The sequence below is a fragment of the Ambystoma mexicanum genome, chromosome 7q (assembly GCF_040938575.1).
Source record: "Ambystoma mexicanum isolate Mex_15411 chromosome 7q, UKY_AmexF1_1, whole genome shotgun sequence".
Taxonomy (NCBI): Eukaryota; Metazoa; Chordata; class Amphibia; order Caudata; family Ambystomatidae; genus Ambystoma; species Ambystoma mexicanum.
This window is the reverse complement of record NC_090941.1, coordinates 806,668,732-806,685,748: the sequence shown is the minus strand read 5'-3', so window position 1 is coordinate 806,685,748 and position 17,017 is coordinate 806,668,732. Positions and strand designations below refer to the sequence as shown.

At 40.1% G+C, this 17,017-nt stretch overlaps 1 protein-coding gene across 1 annotated transcript in view; it reads right to left on the bottom strand.

Moving 5' to 3' along the window:
- Nucleotides 1–17,017, bottom strand: part of TRPC6 (transient receptor potential cation channel subfamily C member 6) — a 1,461,060-nt gene that overhangs the window by 497,709 nt on the left and 946,334 nt on the right. The window contains exon 8 of the mRNA XM_069639093.1: nt 15,231–15,426. Coding sequence (XP_069495194.1) covers nt 15,231–15,426 — 196 coding nt within the window. The remainder of the gene's footprint in view (nt 1–15,230; nt 15,427–17,017) is intronic.

Below are 17,017 nucleotides of genomic sequence, written 5' to 3'. Positions count from 1 at the left end.
AAAGGATTGAGTCAGACCGAGGAAGTCACTTCACCAGCAAAGTGATGACAAATATGTGGGAGATACTTGGGGTAAAAAGGAAACTTCATATTGAATACCGCTAGTCCTCTAGTGGGGGAGTTGAGAGGAACAATAAAACAATTATGAGCATTCTAAACAAGTTTGTGGCAGATTCTGGGTCAGGTTGGGACAGCTGATTACCGCTTGTCCTGATGGCCATCAGATTACACCATCTTCTGCGACCAAAATGTCTCCATTTGAGCTAATGACTGGACGCAGGATGGTGCTACCTCAGCATCTGCTCTATAGAACACAAGAGCAGAAACTTGCAAATGCCTCAACAGCACATGAATATGTTGAGAATCTAAGAAAACACCTTCAGCATGCTTTTGTGTATGCTCAGCGGAATCTGGAAAAATCAGCAGAGGGGATGAAGACTCAATATGACTTAAAAACAACCAAAAAGGAATACCAAGTAGGAGCAGGGTCTACTTGTACAATTTATAAGGGAACCAAACTAAGGAGAGAAAATGTCTCCCTTCCTGGCGCGGTCCTTTTGAAATTGTAGATAAAATCTCACCTGTCGCCTACAGAATCTGCATCCCCAAAGCAGAGCTGTCATAAGAGAAATGGGTCCACATTAATCAGTTAAAGAGTTGTCACGCCAGACACACTTTGCAGCTGATTGAGGAGCCCAATGAAAGTCAAATATAGCAGACACCTGGAGAATGGGAACAAGAAAAGAAGAACCAGAAGGGAACAGGTAGGTCCATAGGTATGTCTATCTAACAGGGAGTACTTTTCTTCATTAACATTGCAAGATATCACAAAGACGCATGGGGTAAAACATTCAATAGCTATCATTGCCTGGTTAAGGAATTATTTGCTGATACTGTTAAAGCACTATAATGAATGTAAGGTATGTTTGTCCCTTTTGTGAACCTTCTGGGAAGACAGTCAGTGGGAAAATGTTGTAACCTGTCTTTATTTATCCACTAGTTAGTACCTATTCCGTTCCTTGACAGACCTAGGAGGATTTCCCCAGGGATGAGGAAAAGGGAAGGAAGGAAGGGGGGTGTCCACACTCCAACGAAAGACAAAGGGAGGATCATGGATTACCACTCCCTGATGAAAGAAGGACTCCACCTGATGAACCCCATGATGCCCTACTTTCCCTCAAGAAGAAGTCTCGGGAACGTCAGGTGGGATCTGTAGGGTACATATATCCACCCAGCAGAACTCCCCTACATTACCAAACCACATCTCAGCAGTCCGCAGCAGAATGGCTGTGCTGGCACTGTTGAGCACTATCGCCTTGCAGTAAAACAACATTTTGCAGTCACCAAATTAATGGCTGTGCTGTCTTACCAGCAACACATGGGGCAAGATGAAACACAGAACACACAGAGAATTGTTGCCAGTAATTTCTTCATTTGCACCAGAGAGAAGTCGTTTGCTATGATGCTGCCAGCTCAAAACATTTCACTGAAAAAGAAAATATTCTGCCTTTTAAAATGACTACGCCCTGATGCTCTTTTTCATCTGTTCAACAGTACACAGTTCTGATCCAGTGAGACCCAGCTATGTCCATACAGATGCAGGTTGTGCTCCAGCAAAAAGGGGGCATTTCTCATTGAATGATAGGCTGTGCCAGGCATGATTATGAAATAACAAAGAACTTCACTTCAGCTGTACACAAAACACTTTACTTTTGCAACATAATATCACAGCTAAACTCTTCATAAAAAGCCCTCTCTCTCTCTGAGCTCATGTCAGTTTCAAAGGACCTTTTATCTTAACAGATGCCTGTGCATTGAAAACATAGTGCTTTGGAAAGGTTCAGAAATTGGATGAGAGGAAGGCTGCATTTTAAAGTGACAGCCAAGGAAAATTAACAACGTGCAAAATGGTTCTTTTTACAAACAAGAAAATATCTGTTTAAAAGTGAAATGTTGAATGAAGGCCCCACCCTTGCATAGAAATGTGATGGGGTGTTGTTTTAAAACATATATAGGATATTTCATTCCAGCAATCTTGCTTTCTGGTTAAATAAATACATACATACATACATACATACATACATACATACATACATACATACATACATACATTTGCTGTGAAGCCAGCAAGAAACAGGTGTGACAGGTCTGGGCTTCAGAGGGCCCTGCCTTTCCTGACTACAGGATCTGCCTCCCCCAAGTGGACCAGCACCCTGGGCATATGAATAGGCAAGGGTGAAGCATTTCACAACCTAGTCAGACACTGCAGCAGTGCTTGAGCCTTGGACAAAGGATTTCAAGGACACATAGGTGTGACTTTCTGTTAGCACCTCCCCTCCACTCAAGCTGGGGAGCTTCAAAGGCAACTCAATGGCAACAGTGGACTCAGACTGGCTAGTGCCTGACGTTTGGCTCTGGGTTGGGAAAAATTCCTTTATTTGAAAGACCCCTTTGGGGCAAAAGACTGTTCTTATTGAATAAACTTTAAGACTTCTATTTCTGCAACCGGACAACGCAGTAATGTGAAGGTTTAACAGTTTAAATGTAATTTTTGTGCCATCAAAACAAGATATTGTAGCTTTCCATAGCATGTAGGGGATGCAAATGTCCGGAAAATGTAATTCATGGGAAAAGTATACTTGGTGCAACTTTGAAATTTAATGCAAACATGCCATATGATAAAATGAATCCATATACAAAATTGTAGAATTTTAGGTGACATTTTTCCCACCCAAAATTTTGAAAGATTATTAGAAAGACTTAAGAACATAGGATAAAGTTGGGATTCGGAATGACAGGTTCAGTGTAAAATACGGAATCTGCCTATGTGATTTTCAAAAGTCCCACAACTGTAAAAATGTACAATATATGTCATAAACTGATTTTGGCAAAAATAATTGTAGGAGGGCCATGGGCATTTTAGGCATACACCATAAAACTAATGTCATGTCCCTGAAGTCTAACCGGCTGACAGGAAGGCGGTGACTGCCACCCCTGACCAATCCAGTTGTTAGAGGCATGCTAAACCAAAGGTCTGTCCCCATAGTAAATCCTATGATGTCATCCGCCTTATATAAGGTAGAGTCTCAGAGAGACAAAAGACTGGCTCGCTGACTGAGTGACTAGCCTGACTTCCCACTACAACATCTCCAGAGATGCAGACATTACTACACACCCAGCAGATTCTAGATTCCACTGTCAAGAAAGGGATAGCGGATCCAGACCCTCCTATTCAGGCTGAACCACCTTTAGAATTAAAACCCACAACCATCCCTCTAATTCAGGGAAAAAAGGGAAAGGTGGCTGAATCCTCATTGGGATCATCCAGCGCTACCTGTTCATCCTGCTATATGCTTTATCCAGCTGATGCACCTCGATATCTATTGAGACCAGCCCCTGGTTACCAGCTGTCCCCTTCTAGGAGAGCCTGCCACTGTGCTGTGCTCAGATCCTCGTCCCACTTTCCAGAAACCCGGTTGGCGGTCCCAATTTGCAAATTCAAATGCTGATTGTAAGTATAACCCCATCCCATAGCAAAACATAACATATCCCATTCTGGTACTTTGCCTTTGTTTCACCCCATTAATCCTGAAAATACCCAGGTAACTTGTTAAACTAGTAAGAATCCTCTGTGCATCCTGTTTTTGATTTCTAGGTTTTACCGTCATTTTTCCCCATGCTTATAATCCATTGTATAAATCCGTAGTCATATCTTGAATAACTTAATTAATTCCCATATAGAGCTGAACACGGCAAGAACAGCTTAACTTTGCAAATTAACCTTCGAGCATACTGTCTCTTTCTTTAACAATCTAGTCACTAAAATATAGTTTAAATGAAACTTGTCATTTTCTTTCCAAAACTGAATTTTCCTGTCAAACTGCTTTCATTTTTAAACCGAATTTCCTTTCCTGTTAAGAATCCAGTCATTCATTTAGAGTTACCCTTTCAATTTCATATCATCCCAGTGATGTGCATTTGTCTCTTAGTATAAAAACTGCATTCTGATTTTGTCTGTTTCACCTGTTTTTAAAGCTGTTTTGACATTTAAACCAGTGAAAATTAGTAAATGTAATTTCTCCATGTGTGATTTTCTGCAGTGTGTGTTCCATCCAAAGTTGATTTTCTGAATTTTATGCCTGTTGTTAGGACATTGCTGTGTAGTTTGCTCGTGTTCTTGGATCTCTGATACTGTCATACTCATTGCCACCTTATTTATTCAACCTCACATGTAAAACATATATCTACTAATTCTCAGTGCTATTTTGTGCAATTGCAAAGTTTCTTAAATCATTTTGTGGGGGAAGGTCGGATTTCACTTCTGTTTGCTGCCTAGTCTACCTGACTCCTTGCTACTCCTTTCTATCTACCCAAAATTCAGTTGATCAGGGTTTGAGGGAGCGTTGCAGGGGAAACTCTTAACTGAGGTGCTATCTACCCAAAAAGTAATATTGCTCCCATTAATTTCTGCTTTGTATATGTTATCTTAGAAGGTCAAACTAAGTGTATTCTATCATTTTACAGTGTTAACATCAGCCCACTGCTAATTGCTGCCCAATATTGAACTTGTGTGATTTCATTTGGATTTTCAAAATAAATAAATATTGTATTATCACCCACCGGTCTGGGTGGTGGTCCATTGTGGCTATGGGTATTTGTAAAAGGGGGTGTGAGATGGGTTGGGTGCCATCTCAATCTGGATCCTTAGTAAAATAAAGTACAAGTGATTTAATTGTGCGCTGCAGCCTTGGCCAGTTTCAAGAGTACTGGTCTGGTGTGTGACGCCCCATTAGTATCCTTAACATTACACCAGTGTTGCATCCGCACAATCAGGATGGCAGCACCCAGGAAAAGGGAAGGACCTTGGGTTGCTGAAGAAATGTGGGCGGTACACTGTGTGTTCTCTCCTGCATTTCCAGCCAGCTGAATGGCTAAGCACTCTACCCCGGATGCACTTTTTATTTTAGCCCAGTCAGTGTTTTAATACTATTTTGGCATAAACAGTTCATGCTATTTTTGCCTTTTAATATATGGGGTTAGTAGTACATGAGCTACTTTTCATCCAATGTTAATTTTGACAGGCGGCCACACCCATTTTGGTCCCTTAGTCCGACCCCCTTTTGATAACGAGTGAATTGAACCACAATATCTTTTCTATGTTTTTGATAAGAACCCCAAAATGTTTAATATACTTTTTACATCAATTTGATAAGGACCTCCTATAATTCAAATATACATTTTATATAAGTTTAATATACATTTTATATAAATCGTATATCATTTTTATATCAATTTTATTTCATTATTTTAATATATATTTTATATACATTTTATATACATTTTGATATCAATTTTATATTAAAATACATATAAATGTATATGAATTAGCTATACATGTGATATACATTTCTGGAGCGACACCTGGCTGTGGAGCCCAGGCGGGCTTCCTTGAGCGAAGTGAGCTCTGAAGATGAGGTCTATGAATCTAGGCTCATACAGAATGATGCAGTTAAGATACTGAAGAGTGAATACGTCCCGTTGGCGTGGGCTATCAGTATTGACAGCTATAATTGGATATACATTTAATATCAACCAGATATAAAATGCTAGGAATCATGAATGAATGATAAACAGGAAACATTTATATAAAAAACTATGGGATGTGGCAACACTTTTTTTGCACCATTATGAAATGCTTGCACTTCTTATCTCGCATCTTGAAATCAATACCCAGCTTCCGTGCATGCATTATCTGGCACAAAAAATCCTAACTAAATGCTGCTAGCATGTGTGGTCCTGCGCAAAAACTCCATGCTGCGCTCATGTGTAATCAGGTGCAAATTATCATGGCACCATGCCACTTGCATGTGTGTTCTGGTGCAAAAACTCCTAAATCCATGTCATGTGCTTGTGTGATCATGGTCAAAAACTCCTAAATCCATGCTGCACTCAGGTGTGATTTTTCGCAAAAACACCTAACTCAATTCTGCGTCTTGTGTGATCCAGGGCAAATCTCCACATGTCCAAACACTACCGCCATGCTGCGCAAGTTCACCGAGCAGGAAGAGCATCACTTTGTCCCCAAAAAAATGGAAGCCCAGAAATTACTGGCAATGACATTTGTGATGTCATCTTTGATGTCCTGGGTTTTAGTCTTAGTAGTGCAAGGTGGTGGCGTGAGTTATGGTTGCTTAGTTTACCATAACTGTCGAATTTCAGGGGTTAACAATGTTTTTTTCACCAAATTTCATAGGTTTTTAGTAGCGCAACTTAACAATAATGTTTCTGTAAAAAAGTTTTTTCACTGAATCTACACATATAAATAATGTAAATTTGATAAACATTTACTAGGATGCCCTTAGTTTATATACATATAACATAGAACATACTGAACCCCCTACCTGCACTAGTGCGTCTGATATCTGTGAACCATGTGCCTGTTCACGGACGGACAACATCAACTCTATCCAAAAACTCAAGGCGTATCTTACATTGTTATATCATCCAAAAAAAAACACTAAACATGTTAAAAAAGCAGCACATAAATAAATTACATTCAATAATAAATAAGAAGTGAAACTGTGTATGTAAAACACTAACAGTCCAATTGCATAGCATATGCAAAATAGTGGAATATACCAAAACACAATAAATATGACTCCAACAGAATTACCTCACAGAAATTGCACAGCAAAAATCAAAAGGACACCTACGCAGCAGTAACAGCAAAACGTAGCAAGAAACTAGTGAGTACACTACATTTATTGTATATATTTATAAACTTTCTGTATTAGGTACACTAAAACTAATATTTTTTTTTTTTTACACAGAAATGTTCAGTACTTTGGAATGGCTGGAGGAAAATTGCCCTTGGGATGAAATTAGTGCAGACAGTGATACTAATGGTAGACACTACACTTCTCTATATAAACCAATTAATAACCATTACTTTATATGTATTTAACTATTTTTTTTAACAGCCCATACAGACATTAAAAATAATATACCGAGAGAGACGTTAGAAAATCATCTGCAGCGAATGGAGATGAAAATGGATCTGTTAATGAAAAACGTCATTCTTTTAAAAACTTTGTGGAGGGCCACATAAAAGAAAAAAATAAATATCATTGTCCCACATTTACCTGTTCCCTCTCCATGTCCCAGCCAACTATCCCCAAACCCTCTCCATCAAGAAAACGGTTACAATGAGACTTCCAACCCTTCCTCCCCTCCCATTCATCATGTCCAAACCCCTAATTGCCCTGTATTTGTTTCAGTTTCTGCTCCCCCCTCTCTTTCGTAATTTTTATACTGTTATACTATAATAAAATATTAAGTGTGTTGTTAGTATATTCCCCTGTGTCTTATTTTTTTTTTAAAAAGGCAGTTAGGGTGTCCACGGACAGCGCATCTTCACTACACACACCCTCTCTCAATACGAAGCAGAACCTCAACACCTGATGGGTTAGTCCTCAAAATACACTCCCATTTGATGCTCGGAAGCCCCGGATGTGGCATGTCCTGTCTGCGAACAGCCGCTCTGTCCGCGGAGCACGTAAGTACACTGGGGCAGCCCTTCTACCCTTTCCACTTCACTCTCTGCACCATTCCCTCATTGGATACTGTGAAGCAGTCACACAACCATCCACAATCACATGCAAGACCTCTACATCTAACTCCATCATCACAATTCAGCACTTTAGATGTACTGTTGATCATTCCAAGTACAATTGTGCTGTGACTGCAAAGCACCTTCAGCAACTACTAGTACATTCTCCAACATTTCTACTTGCAGATTCATGCACATCCACATACATGAACACAATGTACAGGTATGAATATTTTTTGCACAGTACATCATAAATGCCAACATTCCGACCAACCTGGGAGGGACATTTCCTCCGAAAAATCGGGAGACAACATTTGTGTCATAAGACTGCATTGGGCACAGATGTATTTTTGGTGGGAGAACGTGGAAAAAAACAATATTTTTCACAAAAAAATCGTGAGTCTCCCGCCAAAATCATGAGGATTGCCATGTATGGTACATGTACATCTCTTATATACATGCATATAAACAGAGTAACTACCACTTTCCCTGTGCAACCTGTAAAACAAGCTTAATGTCATTTCTCTCATCTGCTATCATCAAGTGTCACTTGCAAAGTTGTCTGCTCTCCAAATTTTTATTTACCCATATTATTAACTGCAATGTGCAAACTGTTATTTTCTTAATTCATTCTATCATTTCTGTCACCAGCGCCACGTGTTTAACCACATTTTAACCCTGATAGCATTTAATGCATTACAGTTCATAAGATGTACATACAATTTCCTTTCTATACATTCTGCATTTTTCAAATACATTCTATCATTTCAACTTCCTTTACAAATGACACATACAGCTATCTAACAAATTGTCATTTCATGTTAAAAGATGGGAGAAATAACAGTATAATTATGGAAAAAGGCTTTCTAGTGTGTTATAAAATTACACGCAGCCAGGATGAGTACATGCATCTTTATTTATGCACACAGATTGCCAATATCATTTGAAAGGCTCCAAGCTGAAACAACACCACTGCCTCTACAACTGTTCTTCCAATCAGGACATCTCTCTCATTCCAGCTGGTTGCCTATTCCGTTCTAGATTTCACAACATCATTCAACTATGCACAGGTGCAGTCATATCTACCACATCATCTACAACTATGTACAGTGTTGTAAATCAAGACATACAACATCTCCCCATTGCCTTCAGTCTGCAACACCAGCACCAGATCCTTCCTTGCAACCCTTACTTTATTTCAGACTCTCCCATCTCCAAGCACCACAGAATCCCCCAGTACTTTACTAATCACCTACTGAGTAATAACCTGCTGACCCCATCAAATCCTTCTGATTTATTTCCCACACCTTCACAAACACATACAGTGCATACTTTTCCATACAGTTCCTGCCACTTACCCTTTAAAAATAGCAAACAAAGCATACCATTCTTTTTTTCTATCTCCTAACATCCAATAACACTGACTTACAAAGTCAAGTGTGCTCTGTGCGCTTACTATTGTACTCATTTCTAAAGCACATTCACCTAACAGATTCTAAATAAAATATAAAGAATGCACATAGGCAAAGAAATTATCTTAGTAAATGGCGTACCTACAAAAGACAAAAATAATTTGGCAACAAATCGTGGACTTACATAAAGTTAGACAAGCCCTGCAATATCTAAAATACAACAATGAATACTACAGAGAAATTAATATGGAAGAAAACCTGAGGTAAACCACTCAAATAATTCAAGAGTCATCAGAAACTAGTCAATTTCAACTTCTAGATCCTGCTACTGAATCCAATATTTTAGACCATTATGCAATTCACCCATTACACTCTAAAGACACCATAGTTGATGCACTGGAAACGCACCAAATGCGACAAGCCAAAGGATCTCCAATCAGCATAGGGGAAAAAAGTATAGAAGCACATGCCTTTGCTCTACTCTTTCCTACTGAAAAAAGAGGGAGGAAGGTACGATGATAGACCCACACAAATAACAGCATCAGAATACCGCTCTTTACGAATGTATTCTGAAGATCCCAGATTCCGACAAAACCTGGAATACATATTCCACCTTCTCTTTGAAAGTGAACTAGCAACTCTATGCTACGGAGTTGCACACACATTGAAATCAGGTACCCATTTTCAAAATATGTCAGCTATGAAATTACTACAAAAAGTGCAAGAAAAAGATTAAATTTTACTGTCAGCCATTACAAATCTTTTAGCAAGCATGCTTGGTACACAAGAATACTGGTTCCGACGTCACAGAGATGTACGCTGTATGATAAGAAACCTTGGCCCACCCACTTGCTTTGTGACATTAAGTTGTGCAGAATATGCATGGGAAGACTTACACAATTTCATACGCATAGCAAACAAAAACAAAACAAACATAGATATAAAAACACCAGGAGAACTCTGCTCTCTAGATCCTGTGAATGAATCAAGATATTTCCATCATCGCTTGATTGCTATGCTATACTTCATTTGTAATAAAACTGTTCCTCCCCTTGGAGAAGTGCAACACTTCTTTTGGAGAAATAAATATCAAGCCAGAGGAGCACCACACATCGACATGCTTTTGTGGATTAAAGATGCTCCTAAATTTGGTCAGGATAGTGATGCCACTGTTTTGCAGTTCATTCAAAAATATGTCACTTGTGAAATCCCTTCACAAACAACATATAGTGACCTTCATGCACACATTTTACAATTGCAAAGACACAAATGTGGGAAATATTGTTGTCGCAAATATAAAAACAAAGGGAAATACTACACCAAACGCTTTTTGATTTCCCTAGATCAGTTTCAACAACAGGTCAAGTAAACAACTTCATGTCTTCAGTTAGACATAGTGTCAAAGGTAGATCACCTAAGAACACATGTTACATAAAAAGAACATAAGAATCAAAATACCTCAATGATTACAATGCAATCATTGCCCTCTTATGAAATGCAAACATAGATGTGCAGTACATTGCAGACCATTCCACTGCAGTTTCACGATATGTCACAGGCTACTTAACCAAAGCAGAGAAAACAGAGTTTCAGGACCTCTGGGATGACATATAATCTGACAAGATACTATCACATAAATTGTACAGTTTAGGCAGAAAAATGCTCTCTCATAGAGAATGTGGCTGCTATTAAGCTGCAGACCGTTTAACCGGTACTGCCTTGTATGGAAAATCTGACAATATAGTATGGCTAAGTATTGGTCCTGCTAAATCTAGAAAAAGAGTTCTCAAATCATATGATGACATAGAAACAATAGCCAAAAATGATCCCAACAGCCAGGATATTTTGAAAAACAATTTACTAGACACATACTACCCAAACAGGAGTAACACTTTGGAAACCATGTGTCTATACCACTTAGCCCAAAACTTCACATACAAAAATAATATTAAACCAGATGAAAAGAAAGGTAGATACAGAGTAGCAAATTGTGACGGCAGTTTAGAGAAACTTACCAAATGGCACTTAATTAAACATGTGTCAGTATGAGCAATTTACAGAAGACTTTGCTGTACTGAAATCACAACTAAACACTGAGCAGCGTACCTTTTTTACAGAAGTAACAAAACAAATTGAACATGGTGTGCAACATGAAAAGAAAAACTGTACCTGCCAAGATTACAAACCTATACTGCTATACGGACCCAGACCCAAGTTTGGAGGCAGCCATGCCCTCATTAAGGGCATGGCTGCCTCCAAACTCGTACAGCCATGCCCTTATTAAGGGCATGGCTGCCTCCAAACTCGTAATGAGGCCCCATGTCATGGAAAAACAGCATACCAACACAAAAAGTCAAACAGTAAGTATATAATAATTGGACTCACAAACATCACAGCATAACACATCCATTCAAGCAAACATCTTACCATAAACCACAATCCAACATTTTTACTTCCATGGGTATCCTATGCTGCAGCGCTTGTTGCCAAACACTACAATCTTGACTGCATGGCCTGGCCAAAACTCTTCATACAGCCTCAACAAAGGAAACAGTAAGTATATAATAATTAAACTCACAAACACTGCAGCATAACATAGCCATACAAATGAACACCTCACCAATGAAATACAACCCAAAATACCTAGAGTCTTCAATGTCAACAATCTGAGCACAATCCAACAAACAACCAAACAAACACACATCATCTCACTATCCTACAACACTATTACACTACTACCAGTTAGTACTCACATTTTGTGAAACATATCCACTAAGCAGCCCACATACCACAATCAAAATGTAGGTAGCATTGTAGAGTTATGCTGTGGTGGTTGTGGCCAGTGCCAAGAGTCTTGGGTGCATGGCCTACGGCCTGTGGCCTTCTGCCATGCACCCAAACTCTAGGCCCTGGCCACAAACACCACAGCATAACACACCCATACAAACAAACACCTACCAAATGAACTCAACCCAAAAACATAATAAATCCACCTCTTGACTGCATGGCCTAGCCAAAACTCTTCATACAGCCCTAACAGAGGAAACAGTAAGAAGTATATAATATTAAACTCACAAACACCGCAACATAACACAGCCATGCAAACACACACCTCACCAATAAATACAACCGAAAATGCCTAGAGTCTTCAATGCCAACAATCTGAACACAATCCAATAAACAAACACACATCATCTCAGTATCCTATAAACACTATTACACTACTACCAATCAATATTCACATTTTTCAAAACGTATCCCCAAGGCGGCCCGCATACCACAATAAATCTTTTTGGTGGCATTGTAGAGTTATGGTGTGGTGTTTGTGGCCAAGGCCTAGAGTCTTGGGTGCATGGTCGAAGGCCGTAGGCTGTAGGCCATGCAAACAAGACTCTAGGCCCTGGCCACAATCCCCGCAGCATAACACACCCATAGAAACAAACACCTACCAAATGACCACAACCCAAAAACATAATGCATCCACCTAAAAACTATCCACTTCAATTAACATTCTAAAAAATAATTACAACCAATGTACAAACTCTTCAATACATACTCTCTTCACCCAATCTTCTTCTAACGACCCAAAATCAACATCATACTAAAGTAAAATAGCCAGTAATGCGCCCAGTGTTTAGTATGTCTGTCATCGCGAACACATCACGGCCTTCTCCCACCTAAACAAATACTGCATTTGACCCATCCCTTAGTCCCCCACCCTCTCCAAGCACTCATAAACACCAACACACTCCCCAAAATTGGATTTATGCTCACTTCCAGCACATGTCCGCGCATCCACTATGGCGTGCGCATCAAAACAATTTGACACACCTCACGCCTCATCCCAGCCAATCAGACAACACGTTGCATGTCCGCGGACATGACGCAAGCCGATTATCCAATCGAACAGGGAAGTGTGTCCGCAGAGCAGACATAGATATCACTAATTTTTTAGCCTTACGATTTGTTTGTTTAAAAAAAATACTGGACGGATTTACACCAAATTAACAAAAGCACGCTTTGCGACCAAGCCGCTGCTCCTGCCACAAATATGGTGAAAATCCATCCAGCGGTTTGGGCTCTAGGCGCGACAGACATTTTTTCCCATTATGTCTATGGGAAAAAAAGACATTTTGGGACCCTCCATATAACTTTGCCCTGACCCCCACTTGACCAAACCTCACCAAAAATCAGAGTGGGCCATATACTTTTTTTGCAAAGTTTGGTGAAGATTCATCCTGGGGGAGCGTAGTTATAACCCACCCAAAAAGTGCTCTTCCTATGGGTTTAGCAATTTAACCATAGCTACACGGCCACTACCATCGGCTGTGTAATAACATTGATATCAAAATGTTTATAAAATGTATGGAAAATGTATATTAAAACTATAAAATAAAATTAATATCAAAATGTTATCTACAATTATTTTACTATCATAAAATGATATGGATATCAAAATGTATACACATGTGTTATAAAATGTATATTACCATTATATAAAATGTATATTAAACTTATAAAATGTATATCATAATGATAGGGGTTCTTATCAAATTGATATAAAATGTATATCAAACATGTTGGGGTTCTTATCAAAAAGATGTAAGTACAAAAGATTGGGGTTCAATCCACTCGATATCAAAAGGGGGTGGGGCTAAGGGCACAAAAGGGGCATTGCCACCTGTCAAAAATACAACTGGAGGAAAAGTAGCTCCATGTACTACTGGTAATTTATTGGATTGCTTCTTTGATGTTTCAGTTGTATAATTTATCAAATTGTTCTCCCTTCTTTCACACCCACCTTTTTGCTCAACCACTACTGAAGAAAAGCATTTTGCTTAATCAGTTGCCAAACTATTAAGCCTTGGTTACTTGTTGAAGACATTGCACATTCTTTTTCAGAGGCGCGCATTCTTTTTCAGAGGTGAATTAAGACTTTTTATTCAAATAATTCTGGGACATGGAGTATCTGTCAACCTGCCCATTTTCCCCTGGATAAGGATAACAAAAGCAACAACAGAAAACCTCAGAAAATCTGTTTGTTGCAAAGACCATGCTTGCCATACACTAGCTGGATCTTGCAATGAAACTAGCATCAACATTGGCCCTCGAGCATTTCTAGCAATACTCCTCTATGGAAGCCACCATCACGTTCTCGCTTTTTATTTCATAGAGACAGTGGCCTCATTACAGAAACTTTGACCGGTGAAAGTGCAGTGTTTCATGGTATTAGCAATAGAGCAAATATTGGCCTAGTTAGAAAACATTCTCTTATAATTCATCATTACCAATCACTTTTAGCACGAGGTCATACATTATGCTGGTGCAAACATGAATTGAAATAATACATGTATTGCACTAGAGCAGGGTTGTACAATTCCAGGCATCGAGGTCCGGAACCCTAACATGTGTTCAGGATATCCCTCATTAATAGTCATTAGAATAAATGTGCATACTTAGAGAATCACTACATGCATCTGTATCTCATGCATATTAATCATGGGTATCCTGAAAATCAAACACTTGTCCAGCCATCGAGGCCTTGTGCGGGACAACCCGGCCCTAGAGCAATGTTTTATTTACTTATGGTTGATTTGTAAGGCGTACACTCCGAGACATTTGCCTGGGTTCGCTTAACCAGAACGCGCATAATTACAGTTGCAGTGCTGCAGAATTCCTGCTATAAGCAGCCAGCTTTTTAGTTTATATGACAAGTAAGGCAGAGCTTGAGATTCTGCTTAATCAAACTAGGTCACAACCCACATCATCATCTTACCAGAGCCACAAGAACAGTCCACAAGCAGAGGGGCCAGCCAGCAACGCATTGGCCATACCTGCGGGTAGGACACTGTCTAATTAGGACATGCTTCACTCTGGTCTTCACGGAAGCAGTTGGCGTCTGACACATACGCAACGACAAGCGCACATCACAGCACCAAATGTTACTGTTCTACCTTCATGTTGCCATTTCAAACACGGCACCGGGAGAATACACCACACATATGACAATTAAGGAATCTAGAGGGCTGGCATTGTAAGTTCTGATATATGCTGTTCTAGAAAATCACTGACACACGAGTTCCTGGGTGGAAAAGGAGATAGGAGACAGTAAGCCATAGACCATTGTTTGAATGGCCCCAAAAACATATAGCAGTGATGAGTTAAAACACGCAGCAACAAGACTCACAGGCTTGGAAAAGGAGCACGTACCTCTATCTCCTGGAAGGAGCTGTTGATCATGGCAATGAGCATGTTGAGCAGGACAATCACCATGGTCACGTTGTACACGCCGTAAAGGACGTACCCAATGTTCTCTATGAACTTGTGCCCATAATTAATGATGACCGACTTCACCTCGGAGAGGCCAAATATTGCCCAGAACAGGGTCTTGAAACTCTCTTCGACTCTAGAAGAAAATGGCACGATGTTAAACATCCGATTTGCAGAGTGATCCGACATTACAAGGCAAACAATCAAGCCGGGCCATTAAGGCTTCCTCTTAATGCGAGTTGACGTTTTCATTAAGGCCCTTGGCTACACTTTCACATTTACAATCAGCGCGTATGTCCTTCTATTCTGTGGATATCACAGTCATGCTTGTGTTAGTTGCAAACAGCAATCAGTCAACCAGTGACACTATTTACCATTAGATAATGCTCAGGCCTGATATCATGTGAATTTTGGAACAGAAGACGAGCTATGTAACCCTTCCAACTGGACTCGCACTAACCACGACGCATCCCATTAATCGCGCATGTCTGCGACATCTGATTGCATTATACATCTGTTTTATACATGCTGTATCTTTTTCAGATGTGTAGTTACTATTGTACTGAGCGCGTTTGCAAAGCGGCATGAATTTCTGGTGCATTTTGTTGAAGAGAAAGAGTAATTAGAACAAGCCCGTGTTTAAAGTCGGCGGCAGGCACACTCATTCAGTTAATGACTCTGGCAGATAACCCATTAATGACCGCGAGCTAGGTCCTGAAAAGGAATGCTCTTTTGCCGACGATGGTTCCCGTGTATGCCCGTCCACCTGTGACTAGCAGGGAACCTCTGCAGGACGGCACGTCTCATGGGTAAGGAGTGAAACCTGCTGCCCTCTGACCATTTGCTCTCATTGGGCCCTCTAGAGGTGTTTGGAGAAGTTGCTTATGAGTTCGTAAGCATGGTCGGACTTGCATGCGACAATAGGGCAATCCTCGAAACATAAAAAAAAAATGCTAGTTTGGGCCAGTTTTGTTGTTAACGGTTGACCACTTTTTTGGCCCATCTGGGCCCGTTTGATAAGTTAATTCACCTTACGCCTAGTAGTTTGGACCAGTTTTACTTAATAAAATGCACAATTTGCATCATACTTAATCAAAAACCATCCCATTGGGTACTACTCAAACAGTCTGCCACAAAAGGAATTCATTGCTATTTGCAACTGTGGGTCACTTATTCATTGGTGCCCGAGACAATTTGATGCCCCAGCCCGACCCTGTTTGTAAGTAACGCAGGGCTTTGGCTGTGATGGAGTGTCTTATTAATTTAGCATTTTCTGCTAGTTGAAGCGTGGGTAATTCACTGTCCATGTTATCACGATGTACTTACTCTATATACTAGATCTATGTAGTGACTGGCTGCATGTTGACCTCTCCACTCTCCATGCATGAATGCTGATAGAATGTTGAGCCAAGCGTGTGACTGACAGCTCGGGAGAATGTTGTGTGCTTGGCGAGTGAATGGTCTGAATTGTGTCATTTGGGGGCATGGTCAATGGGTGTTCCATCTATGGATTTAGTCAAGAATAACTGGAAATCTAAAGTAACTGTATATATGTACGGTGAGTTAAGGTAAAGTGGTGTTGCATAACGCCCGTCTGCCAATAATGTTGGCCTTGCTGCTATTGGGTCTGGGGGGCACATGTTAGTGGGGAAGCAGGAAAGGTGAGGAACGGCCGGCTGTCATGTTGGTGAGTGCTGGACAGAAGCACCCCGTTACTTGAACATGCT